Raw genomic sequence first — 26,356 nt, 5'->3', positions numbered from 1 at the left:
TCATAACTGCATCAAAATCATATAATATTAGATTCTGTAATAAAACAGACTCTTCCCAGTAGAATCTCAACAATAAAAGCACGTTTCCCCCTAAGGTTAATATAAGAATAAATTATTAGAAATGTTTATGTACTTTTAAAAATATAAATCTAGATTATATCTGAATAATTAAAAACGGAGAGTCTCTAGAATGTACCACAGAAATTGTGGTTTACAAATTACCTATAAAGCTTTATCTTATGTTTTAAAGCCTTTAGGGTTAGTAAAATCCATATTCTTTATCATTTGTCCAAAATAACTGTTACTATGTTTGGAGTCTTATATTCTCTAATAGCAAAATGTAAAAGCACTATATTTATTTTTTTGTAGTATAAAATTATAAAGTTATTTCTAAAAACTCTCTATATCTCTAATAAGCAACTATGAAATGTTATGATATTCACATTTAAAGGTTATGAATTTTATAAAACAAAAACTGAACTGAACAAGTAGCTAAAAGTTGCTCATTCTAATATACAACAAAAGATTTTTTTAAAAAATGCTAACAATCAAAATCAACTACTTTCTAAGATATTAATAAAGCAGAAATTTAAGTTTTTCATTTTAAAAGACAGTCAAACCTACTTTTTTCAACATTGCAAAATAAAAATACCATAAAAAGTTTAACTTTAGGTGTTTTCAGGAAACTTTTTAGAAAATACGCTTTCTTAAACATTTTTCTTATTGATAGTAATATAGTCAAAGACAGGCTCTAATCAATACAAAGAGATACCATCTTTCATGTAATTAATTTTTTCCCAGTGATTGCTAATAGCAGTGTTTAGGATCAGAAAGACATGCTCACACACTGTTCATTGTGGTACAAAGTGGCGTAACTTTCCATGAAGCAATCAGGCCCTGGCCGGTTTGGCTCAGCAGTTAGAGCGTCGGCCTGCGGTCCGGAGAGACCCGGGTTCGGTTCCCGCTAAGGGCACGTACCTCGGTTGCAGTTTGTCCCCGGCCCTGGTTGGGTCGTGTGGGTGGCGACCACTCGACGTGTCCCTTTCACATCGATGTTTCTCTCTCTCTCTCTCTCTCTCCCCCTCCCACTCTATCTGAACAAAATATTGAAAAATGTCCTTGGGTGAGGATAAAAAAAAAAAAAGAAAAGTATGCATAAAGCAATCAGGGAGTATTGCCAAAAACCTTCCAAAAGTATAATCAACTATGGCCAATAATCTATTTCTAGAGATTGCTGCTAAAGGTTAAAATCAAATATGTACATAAGGTTTTAGCAAAAAATTATTTATTTCAAGTTCTTTTAAAACACAAACAAGTATAAAAATCTCCAATAAGAAAAAGTTTGAATAAATATGGTGTCTATTAATAAATCATGCAGCCACTAAAAATGTTTTCAAAAATTATGTAATAATATGAAAAAACACTTAAGTAAAAAAGGTGAAACTATATAAAAATATTATTCAAATCTGTAAGAGTTAAAAAGAATATGAAGAATATATGTGCATGTTTGTGGAAATATTAAAAATAATATACCATATTTAACCATAAAAAGGAGTCAAGTCTTAATACATGCTACAACATGCCAAATAAAAAAAGCAGACACAAAAACCCACATATTACACAATTCCACTTATATGAAATGTCCAGAACAAGCAAATGCGTACATAGAAAACGGATTTGTGGTTGCCAGGGACTGGCTGAAGAAAGAAATGGGGAGTATAATGGGTTTGGGTTTCATTTTGTAAAATAATCTGGAGTTGCCTAGTGGTAACGGGTGCACAACCTTGTAAATATATTAAAAACCACTGAACTGCTCTGGCCGGTTTTGCTCAGTGGTTAGAGCGTCAGCCCACGGACCAAAGAGTCTCGGGTTCGATTCTGGTCAAGGGCACACACCTCAGTTGCGGTTCGGTCACTGGCCCTGGTTGGGGTCGTGTGGGAGGCAACCAATCAATGTCTCTCTCACATCGATGTTTCTCTTTCTCTTTCTCTCTCTGCTTCCCTCCCTCCTACTCTATCTGAAGATAAATGGAAAAATATCCTCGGGTGAGGATTTAAAAATAATAAAAAAAATAAAAATCACTGAATTTTACACTTTAGAAGGGTGAATTTTATAGTATGTGAACTATAGAATCATAAAAAAAATAAGAGCCTGGCCGCTATAGCTCAGTGGTTGAACGTCGACCCACGCACCAAGAGGTCACCAGTTCGATTCTCGGTCAGGGCACATGCCCAGGTTGTGGGCCAAATTCCCAGTGGGGGGCATACAGGAGGCAGCCAATTGATGTTCTCTCTCATCGATGTTTCTCTCTCTCTCCCTCTCCTTTCTTCTCTCTCTAAAAGTAGTAAAGAAAAAAAAGAAAAAGAAAAAAGTGATACACCAAAAAAATATTAACAACAGTTAGCCAGTTAGCTCAGTGGCAGAAGTATGAATTATGTTCTCCTTCATACAAATTTTCTAAAATTAGCATATATTTCTTTTATAAACAAAAATCATTTTCCTCCTCTCTTCTTAATCATCCCCATCAATCATTTAAAAAAAAAATACAAGCTGTTATTTCCCCTACGTATTCTTACAAAATCCAAATCTCTCCTTTATCCTCTCTCCCCCTTGATCACCTTATATTTCTAATCCCCTTTACATAAATTCACCAAAAGTGCTGTCTATAGTCACTGTTTTTAATTCTTCTCCTCTAATTCTTTTGTGTGTGTGTGTGTGTGTGTGGTACATGCCCCTAGCGGGAACTGAACCCGGGACTCTCTGGTCCACAGGCCGATGCTGAGCCAAATTGGCCAGGGCTCCTCTAATTCTTTCTTACATGTATGTTAATGCCACTCCATTAAAAGTCTTACCAAAGTCACCAAAAACCCCTACACTGTTAAATCCAATGGTCAAGTCTCAGTCTCCTCTCAGCAACATTTGACAAAGCTGGTTATGATCCCTTTCCTTGAAACACTGGACACAATACTCCTGGTTTTCCTTCTACCTCACCATTTGTTATGCTCAGTCTCCTGGACTTATTAAGTTGGAGTGGTTCAGAGCTCAATCCTTAGAAACGTTCTATTTTTCTATTTATATTCTCTCTTTTCTATAGAAAACTAATTCATTTTTCTGGCCCCACGATAACTAAAATCTAGAAATACTTGCAGCTAGATCCTACCATCTTCTACTCAGCCCCTACTCTTATGGGGATGGGCTAAAGCTCTGATCTTGAGTTGAGAAGACAGGAATGAGGCTGAAGAGGGCAATCTCTTCTTAGAAGTGAGAGACAAGAGTGCACATCTCCATATACTCAGTTTTCTCCTAATTATGCTGATATATCTCCTGAATCATGCTGATAAAACAAGTGCCAGCTAATCAACTAACCAACTAACTAAAGGTCAATGTCCTGTAAATTCAAACCACCCAGAGAAACATAAGAGCCCCAACTGATATTTAAGCCAGAATGAACAGTTGCCACTGGGTGGTGCCAAACCGTAGCCAAGACTTCACACAGATTTGGATCAGGGAATCAGGCTACCTGAACTCCAAGTTGGCTAACCATGCAGGCTTGTCTTGTTAGTTTATGAGCTTCATGTTAGCACAACCCTAAAGCCAACTATTTTGGTATTTATTCACTGAAAACTCCTAATTTTAAAACCTGAACTCAGACTTCTTACCTAAAATACAGACCTATCTACTTATCTACTAATTACTGCCACTTAGAGGTCTAAAAGCATCTCATACCTGTTCTGCCCAAAACTGAACTCCCTATTTTACCCTCCTCCTCCCTGCTCTCCCTACCACTAAGTCTGCTCCTTCTCAGTCTTTCCCCTTGCAGTTAACAGGTACTCCACCCTCCTCAATGCTGAAACCCTAAACCTTAGAGTATCCATGACTATTTCTCTCATATGATATATCCAAATCCATCAACATCAATACATCCTCACATTTTTATCTTCTATACACACAGTCAAACTACATCTCACTACCTTAATCTGTCTTGGATTACCATAATAATTTGCTAAATTAACTCCCTGCTTCAGCCTTTGCTCCTTAATATATTCTCAACATAGAGTCAAGTGATTCTGTTAAAATGTAATATTGATCAGCCCTGGTTGGGCCGTGCGGGTGGCAGCCACTCAATGTGTCCCTTTCACATCGATGTTTCTCTCTCTCTCTCTCTCTCTCTCTCCCTCCCCACTCTATCTGAACAAAAAATGGAAAAATGTCCTCAGGTGAGGATTAAAAAAAAAAAATGTAATACAGATCATAACACTCCTCTGCTCAAAATCTTTAGAAGTTCCTCATCTCACTGTATATTAAAACCAAAATCTTTAAAATGGCTTACAAGACTATGTAATTTGTTCCTTCACTTACTCTGCACTAACCACACTATTTCTCAAATCTGACAGGCCTGTTCCTACTTTTGGACTTTTGCCCATGCTCTTACCTCTGCCTGGAGGAAGCCCCCTTCCCCTCAAATACCTTGATAACTCACCCTTTCACCTCCTTTAGGTCTTTAGTCTCAGTGAGGCTTTCCCTCCACCACGCCATTGAAACACAATTCCCTCGCCCCCACTACTAACTATCCTCTGTCTCTATTACTACATTTATATTTTATTTACACTAGTATAATTCCACATAAATAGTATGCAAGTTAGGTGAGGGTAGAAATTTTTGTCTGTTTGTTCACTGATTTATTCCTAGTACTTAGAATGATGCTCAGCATGTAATGAATTTTAGAAAATATGTCACATGTTAACTACGTGGGAAAATGTTAAGTGATAAAAGCAAGTTATAGACCTACATGAAAGTAGAACAGTATAGCATTAAAAGCATATATTGAAACTAGATTTCACAGGACTGCCACCTTGCAGCTGTGTGACTTTGGGCAAGTTTCTTATAACTTCTCTCTAAGCCATGATAATATCATTCATCTGTCAAGTGAGAATAATAACAGTATTAACATTAAATGCTTAAAGATTAACTAGATGAATGCATATAAAGGCTGAAAAGAAGACCTAAACCAAGGGTTAGCAAACTAAGGCCCAAAGGAGCCATGTGACACACCATGCCCACTCATTTGTTATTTATGGCCCTTCCTTATACAATGAAGAGTTGAGTAGTTGCAAGAGAGACCACATGGCCTACAAAACCACCTGATTGTTTACAGAAAAAGTTTACTGACCCCTAACCTAGATAACAATATGCACTTAGTGAATGTTAGACATCATTATCTGTATCATATGTATCTGCAAGGGTATGTTTGTGTGTATATAGTTCCTTAATGGCCACACTGCTTACTAGTGCATGGTACTTTTCAGATATAAAATAAAAAAAGATATATGGCCCAGCCAGTGTGGCTCAGTGGTTGAGCATTGACCCATGCACCAAAAGGTTACTGGTTCGATTCCATGTCAGGGCACATGCCCAGGTTATGGGCCCCATCCCCAGTTGGGGGCATGCAGGAGGCAGCCAATCGATGTTCTCTCTCATCAATGTTTTATTTCTCCCTCCCTCTCTAAAAATCAATTTAAAAAATATTAAAAAAAAAAAAAAGATATATGACCCCTAAATGTACTAGCCTCTCTAAGATCAATACCTAGTTTTTGAGACATTGAATATTATAAAAAGTGATACTGTAATTCTCAAAAGGATCAAGTCACCTTTATTTTTTATGAGAAAATAGTTTCCATATCATCCAGTATGTTCAAGACTACTGCAGGGGGGGTGGGGGTTGGCAAGGGTAGTCCACAAAAGCAAATGAACAATGATGGGGTACTATAATTCTTAAAAAAAAAAAAGGGAGAGGTTACAGTGATAAACTTAAAATTCCAAGTACCAGAAACAAAATATGCTTGTAAGAACTAGACCTGTATTAATGGGGAGATGTCATAATTTAGTGATCTATTTTTAACTTCATATATAAGTTTCATAATTAAATACAGGAAATTTATCAGCCTGCCTGCCTACCAAATATCACCCACAGGCTAATAATAACAACAGGCTGAGAACAGAAAGAGAATTTTCTGTCTCACTGATTATAACCTGGGATAATCTCTACTTAAAGTTCAGGATGACATATCCATCCTTTCGCGTTTAAAAATTAAAAATCAAACATAAAAATGTGGCAGTTCTTAAAAAAAACTCCAAAAATATCTAAAATACTCATTTATAATGGAGCTGAATAAGGAGGAAAAAAATAACTTGAAGCCAAAAAAAAATTTTTTTTTTAATCCTAACCCAAGGACATTTTTACACTTATCTTCAGAGTAGGAAGGAGAGAGAGAGAAACATGGATATGAGAGAGACATATCGATTGGCTGCCACCTGCATGACCCCAACTGGAGCTGGGGACTAACCACAACCGAGGTTATGTGCCCTTGGTTGGAATCAAACACGGGACTCCTTGGTCCACAGGCCAGCGCTCTAACCACTGAGAAAACCAGCCAGAGCAAAGCCAAAATTTCTATTAAAAATATGCTACAGGAGACAGGCACCATGTTGGAGGCAAACATACAGTTTCTCAGAAACTCCAATAGCAAGTTATTTCTCCATTAAAACATATTGTTGGACAAGATATAACGCAGTTGGCATTTTAGAGGTAATGCTGAATGGAAAAATAACATTTTTACATACTAGGTTATCACTAGGCTAGGCAAGATGCTCTGACCAACTAGAGAAATAGCAGATTCTTATTTCCTATCTTATATTCACTCTAGGGAATATGCTCATAAAATGTGTCTCCTCATGTTTAGTTGGCAGAACATGTACAACTGAATTCCAGAAAGCTAAAGGTACTTATAGCACTCTATTATTTTATTCTAGTAAATAATTTTATTTTAATGTTTCTTTTAAAAACAATATTGAATTATTATAAACTTATGCCCTGGTCGGTTTGGCTCAGTTTTAGAGTTGGTCTGCAAACCAAGAGGTCGAGGGTTTGATTCCAGTCAAGGGCATATACCTGGGTTGCAGATTCGATCTCCAGACCTGGACAGGATTGTACGAGAGGCAACCAATGTGTCTCTCTCACACTGATGTTTCTCTCTTGGTCTTTCTTCCTCCCTCCCTTCCACTCTCTCTAAAAATCAATGAAAAAATATCTTCAGGTGAGCATTAATAAAAAAAAAAATCATTATAAACTTCTGCCAAAACGTGAGCAGCATATTCCAAAAACTCTCACTGGTCACCACAATATATAATGTCACTGAGAGGTATAATGATGTTCTTACCTTGTTCTTCACTTCCTTCCTTACAAAGACTAGAGCTCTGGCCCAGACTTAAACTGATATCATCAGAAGTCTTAGCAGTGTCTGTATCTCCTACAGAGTTAAGAGAAAAATGTGAAGACATTATATTAAAAGTAATGACTGTATAGGGTGGCATAACAAGGAAAGACTTCAAGGAGTGTAGTTTATAGTATATAGTTTACTATATACTATATCAGAAAGCAGTAAACTTATAGGCCACATTTTATTCTAATAGCACTATAAACCAAATAATACGGAAAGCTTCATATATTTAGCTAATAAAACTATTTTTTTAAAGAAAAAGCAGTTTTTTTAAAAAAAATGAAAATTATCTATTAACAACTTGAAACAACATAAATTTCCCAGGGCAAATTAGTAAGCTAAAAAATTATAAGATAGAAATAATATATAGTTATCTGAAACAAATTTATAAAATAACAGGCATATATCAGATGTAGAGAAAACATTTTCTCTTTTCTTGGTGTCTCGTTTGTACCCAATTTAAAGGTTTCACATTAAATTACTCAGTTTTCTATGAACCTCACTAAAACCCACAAAAGTATTTTCCCTCGAAGCAAGGAAGTTTCTTTCAGATCAGAATTTATAATTCATGCAATGTAACGCAAATGGTTAAATACGTTTGTGAAATTTGAATGATGAAAGGGAATACAATTTAAATCAAATAACCTTTAATATAAGATACATAATCTTATCTACAAAATAATTTCAAAGACAATTTTCCATTACATGTAAATATAAAATGCTCAGTTATCTTTATTACAACCAAAACTAAATGGAAAATCAGAGGTAACTTTCAAGTTAGATCACGTCTACCTTTAATAGTTGCTGCTGTTCCTAGACGAGAAGAACCAGATCCAATCTGAAAACATGACATGAAACAAGTAAAACTAATTAAAATGCTAGCTCTATGCAAGATAAACAAAATTATTATATTATCAAAACATGTAATCAATCACTTTAATCAACATTAAAAGATACCATTTAGGCATTTTATGTCAGAGTCACAGACTGATGCAGCACATACTGTGTACACATTACATATGTGCTGGAACACTGAACCACTGACTCTTCTCTCTGCGTGCTCAGCATTCACGGAGCCCCAGAGCAGGATCCCTCCAACCTCAAGCAATCTATGTCACACAATTATCATTTTTTATACTGCATCATGACAAAATTAGGCATTGAGTCTTATCTGAAATAAATTCAGACCTGTCAGAATATATAAGGGGAAGGTTTGGAGAACAAAACAATACACGCCCCAAAAACCAACCTAAATCTTCAACTGTCAAACTGTTAATGAATCAATATGTACTTTCCTCAGTTTCAGACAAGAAGTATTTCTTTGTAAACTGCTATATCATATTTAGAAAGAATTAAAAACTAAGGCATCCATGAAAAATTAACTTTTAGCACAAACTATATAAACAGAAAACTAAAATCGAATGAACATTTAGTGCTTATAGTGAAGATGGTATAACACTTCCCTAAAATTTCACAACCATCATTTATTATTCTACTATAAAAATTATATAAACAAAATCACAAATTCCACAAACACCTTAAGGAAATATAACACAACAGTTACTAAATCAACAAGTCTTACTAATTCTTTCTATAATCTGTTTTCCATGAAGTCAAGAAAAACACACTCAAGAAAATTTCACAACTTAGAATAAAATTAAGAATATTCAAATAATACTCTATTTGAATAAATCCTTCCTTTCACTGATTCAAGTAAACAGAGGTATACAATAAGAAATTTGCTCAAAATATAAGTTAATAATGACTTTGAAGGGGCATGAGGGACTTTCTCGATCTGGATGGGAATTAAACTGGTATATATTTATGTATATACTGTGTATATAAATGTGTGTGTAGAAATCCACTGAGCTGTACACTTAAGATATGTATACAGTGCTATATAACATAAGCATACACAAACACGTTAAGACTACTAACATATTCTTGATATAGCCAATAACAATGAACTTTGCAATAATTATTAATCAGCAAGATAAACCCAAACACCAAATGGCTATTACAGACAGGAGAATTCCTGAGACCAACATCAGGAGGAGGGAAAATAAAAGCACACAGGCTTCTACCTGGTTGCTTGGATCTAGGCCAGCGTAAGAATTTCTTGAACTGCAACCAACTGGTGGTGTGGCCTCTCGAATGAACTCAGACATTTCAATCCCTCCACCAGGATCGCTGTGGGAAAGAGTGAGAAAAAGAGAGTAACTGTCATTATTCCCCCACCAATGGTTTTCTTTTTATTATATTTTTTCTATAAAATAAGAGGTTCTAATTTTTAATACAGCAAATGGCAAAAAAAGAAAAATATTTCTTCATTTATAAATCTAATAATTTAAAATATTTTATAACCACGTCAGTACTTGAAAATATTTTAAAACACTCTCCCAAACTGTCCACACTCGATCCAACATTAGAAACTGACCTTAATTACAATTATAGCACACTAAATAGGGCACATATTTTATGAAGTGTGTCATATAACCACTCTAGCAAAGAAATGATTTGCCTTTTGTTTCCTAAGAGCAAAGAGAAATCGGTCATTGTAAACACAGAGAGTAATCTGATCTTGCACCACTCTCAGGAGCAGTCTGACTGAGCTGTGTGACACAATGGTGAAAAGGCAAGAGACTAGTCATCCTGGTCCACTATTTGTATCTGTATTTTTTAAGTTAACAGTACTTAACTGGGATACAAAGCTGTTTTATAGAACTGGAAACCTAAGATTTTAGATTTGTATGTAGGAGGCTTAAGTTAAAAAAAATGATGCTCACTATATAGTAACAGAGGGTATTAGACAAAAGAGAAGAAAGTTCTAGCTTCAAAGAACTGGGGAGGTCCACAAATAGTACTTAAAGATAATGGGATCCTCCAAATTAGGAAAAATGGTCACACCAAATTTTTAAAAACTTATAAAGCTTTAAAATAAAGTTCCTTGGGAATACAACTTTTAGAACAACTCCAACCTAAAATTTATCATAATCCTATTTTCTACTTATTCTATCAGGTATATACAGAGTAAGTACTCAATAACTTTTTTAGCTATTATTATCAAGGATGAAAGTTCTAGGATATACACTAGGCACTGCAGTGGATATGAACTATCTTGCCATCCAGCACCTAATTCAACCTCCTCATTAATAAAACAAACAAAAAACGCAACCCAAAATTCTTCTGGTGAACCGCCCCATCCCAAACTCTCATATGGCTTTTGGTGAGGTTGACCCCATCCTCAGGTTTAGAAGTGAGTTCTGCTAGCCAAAGTCAATCAGCATGTCCTATTCTCTTGGTCATAGAGCTTAGTTCCAGAATAAGCACATGACCCAACTCAGGCTAGCATGTATCAGGAGAGGGTTCTGTTGTTGAGAGAAGAAATTTCTATCTGCTAGTCTTAATGCTGAGAAGAATTAAGGCCTATCACTGCTTTTTCTTTTTTCACAATTACAAGGGGACAGCCTGTCTAAAAAGCCAATGAAAAGAAAAGATCACAACCTGGTGAAGAGAAACAGGACCATAAAGTGATTGTTTGAAACCACCCCTTGCCACACCTTGAAACCACACACTTGAAGACATCCCTTACAGACTCTGCAGTAATGTGAGCCATAACTCCCTTAGCCTGTTTGTGTGGGGTATTCTGACAGCTGCAATCAAAAGATATAGGCAAAACAGAATTTGTTTACAAGTATAGCTTCCATTTAAGTATTTATCACTATACTGGTTTGAATTCTAGTGTGTTTTTATTAATAGTTTCATAACTGTCATGTCCCTGTTTGCTTAAGGAGTTCCTAACTCTAGGCCACTGACTATAGTTCGGAAATGTTCATAAGGAAAATTAGCTTTCTAACTTGATATCTGTTTATAAAAATAAAACATATTGAAAGAAGTTACAAATCTGATGACCACTCCAGCATACAAACATCCATGAGTGAGAAAAGTTAAACACACTCAAGTCTGTTAGTTGTTTGGTGTTAACTCATATAAGATATACAAGCCAGAATGAGGAATATTTTCCTAATTTGGTAAAACCTTAAGTGAGTATAAAGAGGCAGCTATCACCATACTGAACTAGTGATGAGTAATAATCAATAAGTAACATTACTGCTATCGCCACTGCAATGCATTCTATAAAGTCAGATTCCATGCAAGTCAGAAGATGAAGAGCAAGGTAAAGATTAAGAGATAAAATATACAACCCCAGAGAAAGGAAAGAGAGCCCTCACTTGCCTAGTTTATATACGTCAGCTTTACTGATATAAATCACAGATCATCCATTTAAACTCTGCTATTCAACAGTTTTTAGTATATTCCTAAAGCTGTGCAACCATCACCACAGTCAATTTTAGAATATTTTTATCCTCAAAAACAAACCCCTTTAGCTATTACCACCATCACCCCCCTTTCCATCCTACCTAGGCCTAAGGGGCCGCTAATCTATTTTGTCTTTATAGATGCCTATTCTGGACATTTCATATAACTGGAATCATATAGTGTATGGTCATTTGTGACTAGCTTCTTTCACTTAGTATAATGTTTTCTAGGTTCACCCACGTTGTAGAAGTATCAGTACTTTATACATTTTCATAGCCTAATAATATCCCATTTAATGGATAAAATACATTTTGCTTATCTAGTTATCAGCTGATAGACAATCTTACCTGTGCATTTCTGATGGCAAGTCCAAATGACTATAATCTGAATGTAAAATTATTAACAAATAAGAGCAAATATTTATTAAGCAGTTAGTATATTCCAGTCATGGGAACATGTGCTCTATTTGTATTTTCTCATAAAATATTCCCTTAAAATCTATGATATTATAGATGAAAAAACTAAAAACCAAAAGGTGAAAAAACTTGGCTAAGGCTTCAGAGGAGTATACAACATACACTGAGCCACTGGTATGTGGAGCTCAGGTGAGAAGGGAGGGTGAAAATAATACTTACACAGCACTCTACAATGTGTTATCATATCTGCTCTTTCTTTTTTTCCCCACACACATGAATGTAGGTACTTGTAACAGTGAAGACTGAGACAAGATTTGAACGCCAGGTCTGTATAACTCTAAAGCTTATAGTCTAAAACACCATTAATGCCTTTAAATAAATAGGCATTAAAGATCTCTTCCTAGTTCAAAACCAAAAATAAACACCATTATCTAGAGTAGATTTCTTGACCTCAGCACTATTGACATTTTGGGCCAAATAATTCTTTATTTTTTAAGAGAGAGAGGAAGAAGAGATAGAAACATTGATGTGAGAGAGATACATCAATCGGCTGCCTGCCACATGGCCCCTACTGAGGATTGAGCCCACAACCCAGGCACGTGCCCTGACCAGAAATCAAACCGGGACCTATCAGTCCATGGACGACACACAATCTTCTGAGCCACAACGACCAGGTGGGCCACATAATTATTGTCTGTGGGGACCATCCTATGCACAGCAGCATCCTTGATCTCTACATACTAGATGCCAGTAACACTCCCCCTAGTTGTGATAAGCAAAAATGTCTTCAAATACTGTCAAATGTCTCTTGGGAGGGTAAAACCACCTCTGGCTGAGAAACAATGATCTAGAACTAATGCTCAATGGCCAAAAATGAGTGGAAAGGAGGTATTAAGGAAGCCAAAAAAAAGATGAAGAAAACAATAGATGACTCCTTAAACAAAAAAATCCTCTAGCATAATTACCATACCTCTCTCTTCTCTACAAATTCAGAAGCAGAACTCTTAGCCAGCCCTAGGTGTACTAAATATAGCGAAACATATACAATGGCTGAGTAAGAGTTTTCTTTATTGGCAAGCCTTGCAGACTTTTGGCAGTGGAGAGATTTCAGCACATACCTGGAAAGTATAGTGGTTTACATTTCTCACATAAGCAAAATGGTCAATTGCAGTATGCAATACATCAAATTCTACCTTTATGCCTTAATTTCCCCATCTTTTAAAAATATATATATATCCCAGGTCAGGGAGAGGCAGAAAAGCAGAAAGGTGGAGTCTAATCTGAACTATAAGAGACTTCACAAATTAATTGGTTCATTATTAGTAGCCTTAACTGCTCAGGCTTTAATATGAAACATCACAAAGTCCCTAAGCAAAATAATCCAGTACTAAATTGACAAATACAAATTACAATGATGTTCATAAAAGTATGAATAGGTAAAAACGTGGGTTTGGGGGGTTGGAAGATGGGCTTTTTTTAACCTTGTGTTAAGCACTCTAAATCTGTGTTAATGCATTCTCAAAATCCTAGCAGGAAGGGGGGAAGTGACACGTGGCCCACCCAGGTGTATTGGGTGCTACATTTGCATGTGAATAAGGGTTTGTTATCTTTTGGCTTCAAGGTCTCTTCTCTTAAAAAAGCAAGAGACAAGGCTAGGGTGTGTGCAGCAATGCCATCTCAAGGAAATTACTTAAATCCACTTGTGACCTGGGGGTACCAATCTGCAAATAAATGGGACTGCATCCAGATATCTGGAGCATGTGCTAACTTGCAAAGCTCCCCCTCTCTCCAAGCAGCGTGTGCTTGTAGTTTCATTGCATTCCACTGATCCCGGCAGGCAGAGAGACAGAAAAACAAAGTCCCTAAGCAAAATAAATTTTAAGAAAACTTAGCCTAAAAGTCACCTACAGTTTAAATAGATCCTTAATTTGCAATACTGCAAAAGCATTACTGCCATGAGAAACAGAGAGAAAATATGGTCTAGCTCCTAAATGTTTTTATTCAAATCATAAAACTCAATGTGGGACTTCTGGTCAAGATGGCGGCGTAGGTAAATGTGGTATCGTGCGTGTCCTCTCACAACCACATCAAAGTTACAACTAAACTTCAGAACAACCATCATTCAAAACCACCTGAAATCAAGCTGAATGGAAGTCCTACAACTACGGAATTAAAGCAGCAGCCACACTGAGACTGGTAGGAGGGGCGGAGGCGGACGGGCTGGTCCCACACCCACGTGTAGCGGATAAAAACTAGAAAAATACCTCCGCTGGGAAGGTCCTCCCTGAGGACTGAGGGGTCCTCGTCCCACACCAAGTGCCCAGCTCAGGGTTCCAGTGCCAGGAAGAGAAGTCCCCGTAACGTCTGGCTGGAAAAACCAGCAGGAATTGAGGCTGAGAGAGGCCGAGGCGGCTGGAGCCCAGGCAGCTCCTCTTAAAGGACCCACACATGGACTTACTTGGACTCGCACCCTCCAGGCTCCAGCATGGGGGAGGCAGCTTGAAAGGCACCGGAGACATATGGGGAAGAACTGAGTTGCTTCTTCCTTTGGTGAGCCCTTCCCTGGGGCGGCAGACAGCCGCCATATCTGGGACTCCAGCAACCTGGCTCACACTGGTAGCCCCGCCCTGGTGATTCCCTGAGGCCCCGCCCCACCCAATTTTCAGGCCCACCCAAGCTGTTGCCAGTTGCCTAACCATAGGATTGGCCTGTCTTGGATCCTACTTCAGGTTTACCTAAATTCTTTCAAACAAGCAGCATCTGGTCTCAGCTAGCCCCATACCTCTTGTTAAGTAATACACAGAAACAAACACAGGAGGCAGCCTAAATGAGGAGACAAAAAAACAGGTCCTAAATGAAAGAACAGAACAAAACTCCAGGAAAAGAACTAAGCAAAATGGAGATAAGCAACCTAACAGATGCAGAGTTCAAAACACTGCTTATAAGGATGCTCAATGAACTCAGTGAGAACCTCAGTGAATTTAGTGAGGGCCTCAAGAGCATAAAAAAGGAGCAGTCAGAAATGAAGGATGCACAGTCAGAAATGAAGGAGGCATTAACTGAAATAAAGAATAATTTACACAGAGTCAATAGTAGAGTACGTAAAGCCAAGAAGCAAACCATCAATTTGGAATATAAGGAAGCAAAAAACACCCAAGCAGAACAGCAAAAAAAAAAAAAAAAAAGAACTCCAAAAAATGAGCACAGCATAAGGAGCTTCTGGGACAACTTCAAGCGTGCCAACAGTCTCATCTTGGGGGTGCCCGAAGGAGAAGAGAGAGAACAAGAAATGGAAAACCTATTTGAAACAATAATGACAGAAAACTTCCCTAATTTGGTGAAGGGAACAGACATAAAAGTCCAGGAAGCACAGAGAGTCCCAAACAAGATGAACCCCAAGAGGCCCACACCAAGACACATCATCATCAAAATGCAACAGGTTCAAGACAGGGAGAACCTTAAAAGCAGCAAGAGAAAAGCAGTTACCTACAAGGGAGCTCCCATAAGACTGTCAGCTGTTTTCTCAAAAGAAACTTTGCAGGCCAGAAGGGAGCGGCAAGAAATATTCAGAGTGATGAAAAGCAAGAACCTACAACCAAGATTACTCTATCCTGCAAAGCTGAATAGAATCAATGGCCATATAAACAGTTTACCAGACAAGGAAAAGCTAAAGGAGTTCATCACCACCAAACCGTTATTATATGAAATGTTGAAGGGTCTTCTTGAAGAAAAAGATAAAAAATATGAACAAACAAAATGGCAATGAATACATATCTATCGACAATGGAATCTACAAACAAAATGAACAGGCAGAACAGAAGCATTCTCATAGATACAGAGAACATTTTGTTAGTTGCCAGATGGGAGCGAGGTTGGCGGAATGGGTGAAGGGATTAAGAAGTACAAATTGGTTGTTATAGACTGACAAATCTCAAAGGAAAGAGGGTTGGGAGTGGGAAGAGATAAACCAAAGAACTTATATGTATATATGCATAACCAATGGACACAGACAGCAGTGTGGGGAAAGGCAAGAGGGGGGCGAGAGTGGGGGAGAGGGGCTCAATAGGGGAAAAATGAGGAACATCTGTAATACATTCAACAATAAAGATAAATTTTTAAAAAAGTAAATAAAACTCTATGTGTAATTTCCTCTCTGGAAACATCAGAAATGTAATACACATATTAATGACTTTGACTCTTTATATAAGATAAAGATTTAATAAGTAATTTATAACTGCTTCACCATAGCCAATGAAAACCATCAGACTCAAGGAGTCCTACTATATTCATTCATTTATGCAACAAACTAACAGCTATAATGTACCACACACAAAGACAGGCTCTGGAAATAAATGTATATATTTTCCTGTTCATTTCTTTTCCTCAAAAAAAAATGTGAGAGTCACAGTGGGAAGGTGGGAAAAAGGAGATGTCAAAAACAAAAACCTACAACAAAGATTCTATTTGATAGTGAAACTTAAAAACACTCATTTTAAGATTATAAAAAGACTAGGTTATACACCAATACTACTTCAGTTTAACCATGTGCTACAAGTCATAGCCAATGAAAAAGTTAAACAAGAAGTATAATGATAGAAAGGAAGAAATAAAACATTTATAGAAAACCAAGAAATAATCTATAAAGTTTCATTGTTAATAAGGGAATTTAATAAGTTTTCTGGATAAAAGTAAACTGCTACATTCATTTAAAAGGAGAAAAACAGAAAAAATAATTATAAAAAATTTTTATAACAGCAGGAAAAGTATAAAATAATTTGGCAATTTAATAAAAGCTATTTAAGCCTTTTAACAGAGAAATAACAAATCTTCACTGAAAGATATTAAGGAAGACCAAACAAATGGAGAGATTCAATATGGTAAAGATATAGATTCAATGTAATGCCAATTAAATTCCCAAGTTCTTACACACTGAAGTTTATATCAAAGAGCAAAGAGCCAAGAATAGCAAAGTCACTCCTGAAAAAGAATAAGGAGGTTTGCCCACAAGATATCAAAAGCCATGGTAAAAAGCTACAGTTATTAGGACAGGGTGGTAATGGCACAGGCATAGACAACTAGATCAACAGAACAGAAAAGAGAGCCCAGAAACATACCTACCAAATATGGAAACTTAATTTGTGACAGAGTGACTACTGCAGACCATCAAGAAAAAGATAGTCTATTTAACAAATACTGATTAAACCAGTTATTCAAAAAGAGAAAAACAAGTCCTGAATCCCTACCTGATACTACAGATTAGAATACTTTCTAGTAGAACTGAAATGTGAAAAGAAACATAACAATTTTATAAGACAATATAGGAGAATATCTCTCTGATCTGTGAAGAAAATAATTTCGTAAATAAGACACAAAAATGCTCATTCTAGCCCTGGCTGGCTTGGCTCAGTAGTAGAGTGTCAGGCTCAATTCAGTCAAGGACACATACCTCAGTTGTGGTTTGGTCCCCGGCCCTGATCAGAGTCGTTCAGGAGGCAACCAGTTGATGTGGCTCTCTCATGTTGATGTTTCTCTCTCACCCCACAACTCTATCTGAAGATAAATAGGAAAAGTGTCCTCGGGAGAGGATTAAAACAAAAACAAACATTGCTAATTCCAAAAAAGTGATAAATCATATTCAAGAATGTATGATAAATCTGGCGGTGTGGCTCAGTGGTTGAGCATCGACCCATGCACTAAGAGGTCACCGGTTCGATTTCCAGTCAGGACACATGCCCAGGTTGTAAGCTCGATCCACAGTGGGGGGACATGCAGGAGGTAGCCAGTCAATGTTCTCTCTCCTTGATGTTTCTATCTCTCTCTCCCTCTTATTTCCTCTCTCTCTAAAATCAACAAAAAAAAATAAAAAAATTTGTTTTAAAGAATGTATGACCATTTTAAGAAAACTTAAGTGAAATGACAAGTCATAAACTCGAAAAGATGTCTGTAATGTATATATATAACAAATAAAGTAGTATTATAATCATTTTTTAAAACTATTAATCAATAAGAAAAAACAACTCCAAAGAAATATGAAACAAGACATGAATGTACACTGTGAAGAACAGAAAACTTAAATAGACCATGTGTATATAAGCTACTCAACCTAATTAGTAATCAGAAAGGTTCACTAAAAGGAAAGTCATGCCCTGGCCGGTTTGGCTCAGCGGTTAGAGCGTTGGCCTGCAGTCTGGAGAGACCCGGGTTCGGTTCCTGCTAAGGGCACGTGCCTCGGTTGCAGTTTGTCCCTGGCCCTGGTTGGGTCGTGTGGGTGGCAGCCGCTTGATGTGTCCCTTTCACATCGATGTTTCTCTCTCTCTCTCTCTCTCTCTCTCTCTCTCTCTCTCTCTCTCTCTCTCTCTCCTTCCTACTCTATCTGAACAAAAAAAAAGAAAAAAAAAGGAAAGTCACAATGAGACACACTTAGCACTTACCTGAAATAGCAACTTTTTAAAGCTTACCATTATCAAATATTGAAAAGGATGTGGAATAATAAGGACTTTGACACACTAATAGTGAGAGTGTAAACTGATACAATTATTTTGGCAAACAGCTTGCCTAATAAAACTGAACATTAAAATACACAACAAACAAGCTCATTTATATACACCACATATATACCCAGGTACCAAGAGATATACACAATAACGTTTTATCAGAGCAGAAAAATTGGAATAATCTGAATGAATATACACACAAAAATGGGTAAATTGTAGTCTATTCCTATAGTAAATATGAACAAATGATAGCTATAAGAATCAACATGGGTCCTGGCCAGTGTGGCTCACTAGGTTGGAGCATTGTTTCCTACACCAAAAGGTAGCGGATTTGATTCCTAGTCAGGGCACATACCCAGGTTTTAGCTTCAATCCCTGGTTGGGGCGCATGAGGGAGGCAACCTCTCTCTCTCTCTCCCTTTCCTTCCCTCTCTCCCTCTCTCTAAAATCAATTTAAAAAAGAATCAATATGGATAGGTCTATACAATACTCTGCACAAAAAAGCCCCTCCTCCAGAAATACATATTGCATAATTCTCTTTAGGATGTCCTAAGGCAGACAAAATTAAATAATATATGTTTAAACATATCTACAAAGATTGTATAACAATAAAAAAAGCAAGGGAATACTAACACAAAATTCAAGATAATGGTCACTCCTGAAAGAAATAAAATGAGCCCAGCTGGTGTGGCTCAGTGTTGAGCATCGACCCATGCATCAGGAGGTCGCCATATTGAATCCTGGTCAGGGCACATGCCCAGGTTATGGGCCCAGTCCCCAGTGGGGGGCATGCAGGAGGCCACCAATCAATGTTTCTATCTCTCTCCCTCTCCCTTCTTCTCTCTCTAAAAATCAAAAAAGAAAAAAAATTTTTAAATAAAGAAAAAGAAATAGAATAAAATTGTAAAGGAGTGTATGAAGGCTTGTATAGTATTTGTATAATGTCTTATTTCTTAAGCTGTGTGTGGGGTAATTAAATATTCCCTTGATTACTATTTTCTAAATTATACATATAAGTGATATACTGCTTGGAAATATATACATTTCACAATAAAATTAAACTTTTTAAAATTAAAAGAAAATAAAAACAAACTTTTTTAAATTAAAAGGAAAATTTAAAGAACAATTCAGTGACAAAAGCAATTAAAAATACAGGGTGGGACCCGGCTAGTGTGGCTCAGTGGTTGAGCACTGACCCATGTACCAGGAAGTCGCTGGTTTGATCCCTGGTCAGGGTACATGCCCAGGTTCTGGGCCAAATCCCCAGTGGGGGTGTATGCAGGAGACAACCAATGTTCTTACTCATCGATGTTTCTCTCTCTCTCCCTCCCCTTTCCTCTCTTTCTAAAATCAATAAAGAAAAAAATTTTTTTCAAAAAAGGTTGCTGGTTCTGCCCTGGCCGGTTTGGCTCAGCGGTTAGAGCGTCGGCCTGTGGTCCTGAGAGACCCGGGTTTGGTTCCCGCTAAGGGCGCGTACCTCGGTTGCAGTTTGTCCCCAGCTCTGGTCGGTTGTGTGGGTGGCAGCCACTCGATGTGTTCCTTTCACATCGATGTTTCTCTCTCTCTGTTCCTCTCTCTCCCTCCCACTCTACCTGAACAAAAAATGGAAAAATGTCCTCGGGTGAGGATAAAAAAAAAAGGTTGCTGGTTCTATTATCAGTTTCAGGTTCAATTCCCAGTTGGGGTATGTACTAAAGGCAACCTATCGATGTTTCTTTCTCCCCTCTCTCTCTCCCTCCCTCCCCATCCTTTCTCTCTCTAAGCATTTCCTTGAGTGAAAATTAAAAAAAAAAAAAAATACAGAGTGGGGCAAAAGTAGGTTTACAGTTGCGAGTATGCAAAACACAATTTATTCTTATATTACTTATTAATTATTATATTATTTTCCATACAAAAACTGTAAACCTACTTTTGCCCTGTCCTGTATATGCAAAATGCAGAAATATTAAGAGCTAACAATTACTGTGTGGTTATCAAGTATCAGGAATTGTTCTAAATGTTTTACATATATTATTCTCTTTTATTCTTTGTGATATTTGTAATAATCCTATGAGTACTACTAGTCCTGTGAGTACTAACAGTACTATGAGTACTATTATTTGCCTCATCATTCAGATGGGAAAGTCAAGGCATATAAAGCTTAGTAACTCCTCCAAGGTCATACAGTCAGAAAGTGAATCAAGCCTTCACAGATTAAATGCAGAGTCTATATTCTGTTTGATTACCTACTATACAAAGGTATGCATTTCCTAACAGAAGAATAGACTTGAGAAATACTCAGAACCTTCTGGAACAAAAACTAAAGTTTTATGAGACATAACAGACAAGTGAATAATGGGTATATACCATGTCCCTATATGAGACTTCCTATTTAAAGGTTGCATTCTCTCCAGATTAAATACAAATATCATCAAAATTCTAATGAAATTTTCTGTTAGATGAGCACACAAGCAAGTATATGCATGAGAATAATCAAGATAACACTGAAAAAAATATATTGAAGAGGGACTACTAAGTATTAAACATATTAGAAAGCCAAAAAACAGAATGGAATAAACAGAAAAGACAGAAAGACCAATGGGGCAGAAAATAAAACCCAGAAACTGACATAAGTATGTTACATGAAAAATAAAGGATTTAGCCCTGGCCAATTTGGCTCAGTGATTAGAATATCCACCCGAGGACCAAAGAGACTTAGGTTCAATTCTTGATCAAGGGCACGTCACCTAAGGATGCAGGTTAGATCCCCGCCCTGCAGGAGGCAACCAATCAATATGTCTCTGTCTCTCTGTCTCTCTGTTTGTGTGTATGTGTCTCTCTCTCCCTCTCCCTCCCTCTTTCCTTCCTACTCTATCTAAAAAAAAAAAAAAAAATCAATGAAAAAAATATCCTTGGATGAGGATTAACCAAAAATAAAGATTTAAAATTATTGTGGGAAAAATTTATTATTCACTAAATGGTGTTGAGACTAATAAACCTAAAAAAGAAAATAAGTTAGAATATTTTCAGATTGACTTCAATTTAAGAGTTAAAAATAAAATAAGAACACTAAAAGTAGACATGTGAATATTTATATAATTTTGGGTAAGAAAAAAAGTCTCACAAAACTTGATATATTATATCAAAGGTACAACTAATAAACATTCATAGATCATATAAAAATAAACTGTGGCATATAAATAAATAAAATGCCATAAACTAAAGTATTTGACATACAAGACAGTAAATATCCTAGATAAATTAATATCTTCTCTAAATCAGTATCGAAAAACTAACCATCAATGGAACAACAAAATAACAAATATAAGAAAAATATCTCCACTTCTCTAATAATCCAAACATTGAAAAATTAAACAATGAGATCTCTATCACAGTTTTGTCAAAATACTAAATACTCAGTGTTGTCCATAGTACAAAAAAAGAAGCCCTCACACTGCTGGTCACTGTAATTAAAAGGTAAAATCTTTGGAATTTGGCAGTATCTACTAAAAATCTTAAAAATAGGTATAGCTGTCTAGTAATTCTACCTCTACTAAATTATGATTAAAATTTTAATCATTTAAAATTTAGACATCATAGTGATCAATATTTGAATTTGAAAATAACTTAAATAACTAAAAACAAGAGAATAAATATGGTGTACCCACAAAACAATACTATAAAGACAAAAATAATTCTATTTATTACTTGATTCTATTTTGTATTATTGTATTTGGCAGTCTATTGGTTTGGCTAGTTTGGCTCAGCCGAACCAATAGACTTGGCTGGTATGGCTTAGTGGTTAAGAGCATCAACCCATGGACCAAAGGGTGGCAGGTTCAATTCCCAGTGAAGGGCACATGCCTGGGTTGCAGGTCCAACCCCTGGCCCTGGTCGGGGTCATGTGAGAGGCAACCAACTGATGCTGTCAAAAAATCAATGGAAAAATGTCCTCAGGTGAGGATTAACAAAAACAATAATAATAGTAACAATAATAATATCACAAAAAAAAAACTACTTCAAGTATTTCCTGAGTACCTATCAGTGTCAAACACTATTTTAGAGCCTGAAAATATAATCTTTTATAAGAAAAACAAGGCCCCTGCCTTCAAGAAGCTTATAAATACAAATAAATGATTAAGAGAATTTCAGATGGTGATTAAAACTATTATCATAATTATTACAAGGGTAAATTATTTGTTCAATGAACAAACAGGGTAATCATGCGAGGCATAAAGTGTAAATGAAAAGGGATAAACAAAGGCTTTCAATGCACTGGAAAGCATATAGAAACATTACATGTGTTATAGCATTTCTATCTTGATACCTGAAATATTGCATATAATACTAAATGGAAACATGGCATGGTAGTTAAAAGCATGGACTCCAGATCTGACTGAATTATTTCATCTTTCTCACTTTAGTTTCAACATATGTAAGTCAGGGATAATCAAAACATCTACCCCACAGAATTGTTTTGAAGACTGAATGAACTTATGTATGTCAACTGTTCCTATAAAAACTGTTTTTTTAAGTTATATTGGTGGTCATTATTTCTATAAAGGTACAATAAACTTTTTGACTATGACTAAAGTCCCTCTGTCAAAAAGAGAAAGGTAATGCAATAGAATGTGACTGAGCCCTAGGGGGCATACTTGAGCTGGAACTGAAAAGAAAGCCTCCAGGAGAAGCTGACATTTACACAGATTTGAACCCTAAGAAGTCAGTTTTGCAAAGATCTAGGGGAGGAACAGCTAAGTTTCTAAGGTGAGAATATAAAATTAAAAATATTTGCAATAGATTAAGTGAAAAATGCAATTATAATGTCAAGCAATATATTACAATTTGCTTAAGAGATATATACATTTTATTTATATGTATAAATAATATATAAATACTAAGATTTATAAGCCACCCTGGCTGGTTTGGCTCAGCGGTTAATGTCAGCCCGCAGACTTCAGGGTCACCATGCTTTAACTTTATTATTTCTTTAGACTGTTTTCCATTGGTTTTGGTCTTTGGTATGAATAATTACTATAAAATTATAATTATTATGGTTCTAACATGTTATTTAACAATAAGGCCAAGGACACTGATTTAATCCCACAGATATGCCAGTTAGCTTTTCAGTGACCTACTTTGACAATCTATACTTGCCATTGTATCTACAGTGGTAAAATCTATCACCTCCTTAAAACCACATAAAGAGAACAGGCACAACACAATAATTGCATCACTGTACACATGCACGATCTATAACATTACAAACTGAGTGACATGGGTTTCCTTACCTTGGTCCATTGCTGTCTTTTCTCCTAGTTGAACAGTTGCCTTGTTCAGCTCTGGCTCGCTGATCTGTGAACTCATTTGCATTCCTATCTACAACTTCTCCAGCATCCAGTGCTCTGTGGAGTCGATAGTTGACCATCTTCAGAACAATGAAAACAGCAGCTATCACAGGACAATAAACTGCTACTATAATCATGGAAGAAGGAAGGGCCTTTAAGAGAAAAAAAAGATATGCATTTTTAAATACCTTATATTTCATTCAATTAGAGAATTTGTAACCAATAATAAACATACACAGTCACACACAAAGCAATAACCATGTTACTAGCACCAAGTTGCAAAATTGTAAGACAGCACAGCACAATACAGTAGCCACTAGATACATAAGGCTACTGAGCACTTAGTCTAACCTCAGTTGTGTACTGTAAATAATATAACGTGGGATTTTGAAGACTTGCTACAAAAAAAAGAATGTAAAATGTTTCAATAATTTTTATATAGATTACATGTTGAAATAACATTCATAGTACTTACTGTGTTAAATAAATATTAAAATTAATTGCATGTGTTTAATTTATATATTATTAATGTGGCTACTAGAAAAATTTTAATTACATATGTGGTTCACATTACATTTCCATTGAACAGTACTGGCATAAAGTCCATGCCAAAAAGCTTATAATATACAATTAGAGAGTTAACGTATCACATTACATAATACATGAATAAGACAGAATTGTGATCCAAACATGTATCACCTCTGTTTAGGTGCTCTCTATACATTTTTTTTAAAGTTATAAACATTTTTTTTTAATCCTCACCCAAGGACATTTTTGCATTTATCTTCAGATAGAGTGGGAGGGAGGAAGAGAGAGAGAGAAACATTGATGTGAGAGAGACACATCACGTGGTTGCCACCCACATAACCCCAATCGGGGCCAGGGACAAACTGCAACCGAAGTACTTGCCCTTAGCAGGAACCGAACCCGAGACTCTCTGATCTGTGGGCCAACGCTCTAACTGCTAAACCAAACCGGCCAGGGCCATTTTTTGTGTTCTAGAAAACTGCAAGTTAAAATGGTCATGAAAATCCTTAGAACTGTGACTGGAAAAGCAGGTAAGACATGGGGGACACACAAAATCCAAGTATCTTGTATTTTAAGGTATACTTCAACACTTGAAACATTCAGAAATCATAGGCTGCCAAATAAAATAATACAGAATAGAATCAGGTAATAGAACTGAAACAGGTCAGAAGCATGCTAGGTATAGGGATCACAGACTCATCATACTTGAGTCCAGGGTGGCACACCACCTGACTTAGAAGGCATGGTCTCAGAGTCACTGTTAATAAAGACTATAAACCTAGGCTCAATTAAGTCCACTTTTACAAGAAAAAAATTTACACTGGATGTCTAGAGCTCTAGATTCCAAATGTTTGCCTAAGATTCAACTTTAGTTAACTGAGAACACAACTCTAAATCTGCTTGGAAAGGTAACCTCAAATTGCTTCAGATGGTGAAATTAAAAAGATCCTCATGCCCTGGCCAGTTTGGCTCAGCAGTTAGAGCGTCAGCCTGCGGACCAATGAGTATCGGGTTGGATTCTGGTCAAGGGCACATACCTGAGTTGTGGTTCATCCTGGTCTTGGTTGGGTCGTGCAGGAGGCAACCAGTCAATGTGTCTCTCTCACATCGTTGTTTCCATAGCTGTTTCTCTCTCTCTCTCTCCTTCCCACTCTATCTGATGATTAACAGAAAAATATCCTTGGGTGAGGATTAAAAAAAAAAGAAAAGATCCTGGTGAACCAGGCAGGTTTAGAATACAGATATAATTAAAGGGGTTTTTTCGTTTGGTGGGTTTTGTTGATGTTGTTGTTATTTGGGAGGGAGAGACAGGAAAAACATGTGGGTTAAAACTGGGAGGGGGTAAAAAAGTAACTCAGGCCCACAGTTGAACACTTTGGGGTTGGATATGGGCATAATCGGTATACACTGGTATTTTTAAATAGTTAGATTAAAAAGTCATTCATATTACTGTGTCTAAAAAATAAAACTGTGATTCCAATTTAAAATGTCACTGAATAACTGACATAGGCTTATAATTTAGAGCTGAAACATGTATTTAAAATTTTACAAAATCTATAAATATCAGGTTTCAAAGAGTTATATAGTTAGAAGTATTTGTTCGATAATTTATGTACTTAAAAATGAATACTAAATTTATAAACGCAATTTAAATTAAAAAAAATTTTAAGCCATATTTAAAAACCCAACTTCTTAAAAATGATTGTTAAAATGTTTTCCATCTGCAGCCCCAGCCGGTTTGGCTCAGCAGTTGGAGTGTCAGCCTGCGGACCAGAGAATTCTGGGTTCGGTTCCCGCTAGGAACACATACCAAAAATTTTTTTTAAAAAAAGGTTTTCAGAGTTAAGTTTAAAATTCTAAGTTGTTTAATTTATAGTGTTAATAAATCTAGCCTTCACTGTAAAAAAAAACAAAACCCTGAATAACCTTTCCCAAGCAGAAAATACACACTACATACTCTTTTATTCTCTCTCAAATTAACAAAAAATTCAAA

At 36.3% G+C, this 26,356-nt stretch overlaps 1 protein-coding gene across 7 annotated transcripts in view; it reads right to left on the bottom strand.

The window, feature by feature from the left end:
* The window catches only part of PCNX1 (pecanex 1), a 173,481-nt gene that overhangs the window by 116,601 nt on the left and 30,524 nt on the right, over positions 1-26,356 (bottom strand). For all 7 annotated transcript variants that reach the window (XM_036269327.1, XM_036269713.1, XM_036269486.1 and 4 more), the window contains exons 2-5: positions 23,779-23,987; positions 9,363-9,468; positions 8,071-8,116; positions 7,219-7,308 (exon numbers count right to left, since the gene is read on the bottom strand). In XM_036269327.1, the coding sequence (XP_036125220.1) occupies positions 7,219-7,308; positions 8,071-8,116; positions 9,363-9,468; positions 23,779-23,987 (451 nt within the window). The remainder of the gene's footprint in view (positions 1-7,218; positions 7,309-8,070; positions 8,117-9,362; positions 9,469-23,778; positions 23,988-26,356) is intronic.

This window comes from Molossus molossus, unplaced genomic scaffold (genome assembly GCF_014108415.1).
Source record: "Molossus molossus isolate mMolMol1 unplaced genomic scaffold, mMolMol1.p scaffold_m16_p_1, whole genome shotgun sequence".
Classification (NCBI taxonomy): Eukaryota; Metazoa; Chordata; class Mammalia; order Chiroptera; family Molossidae; genus Molossus; species Molossus molossus.
Note: the sequence above shows the minus strand (reverse complement) of the source record. Positions and strands in the feature narration are given on the sequence as shown.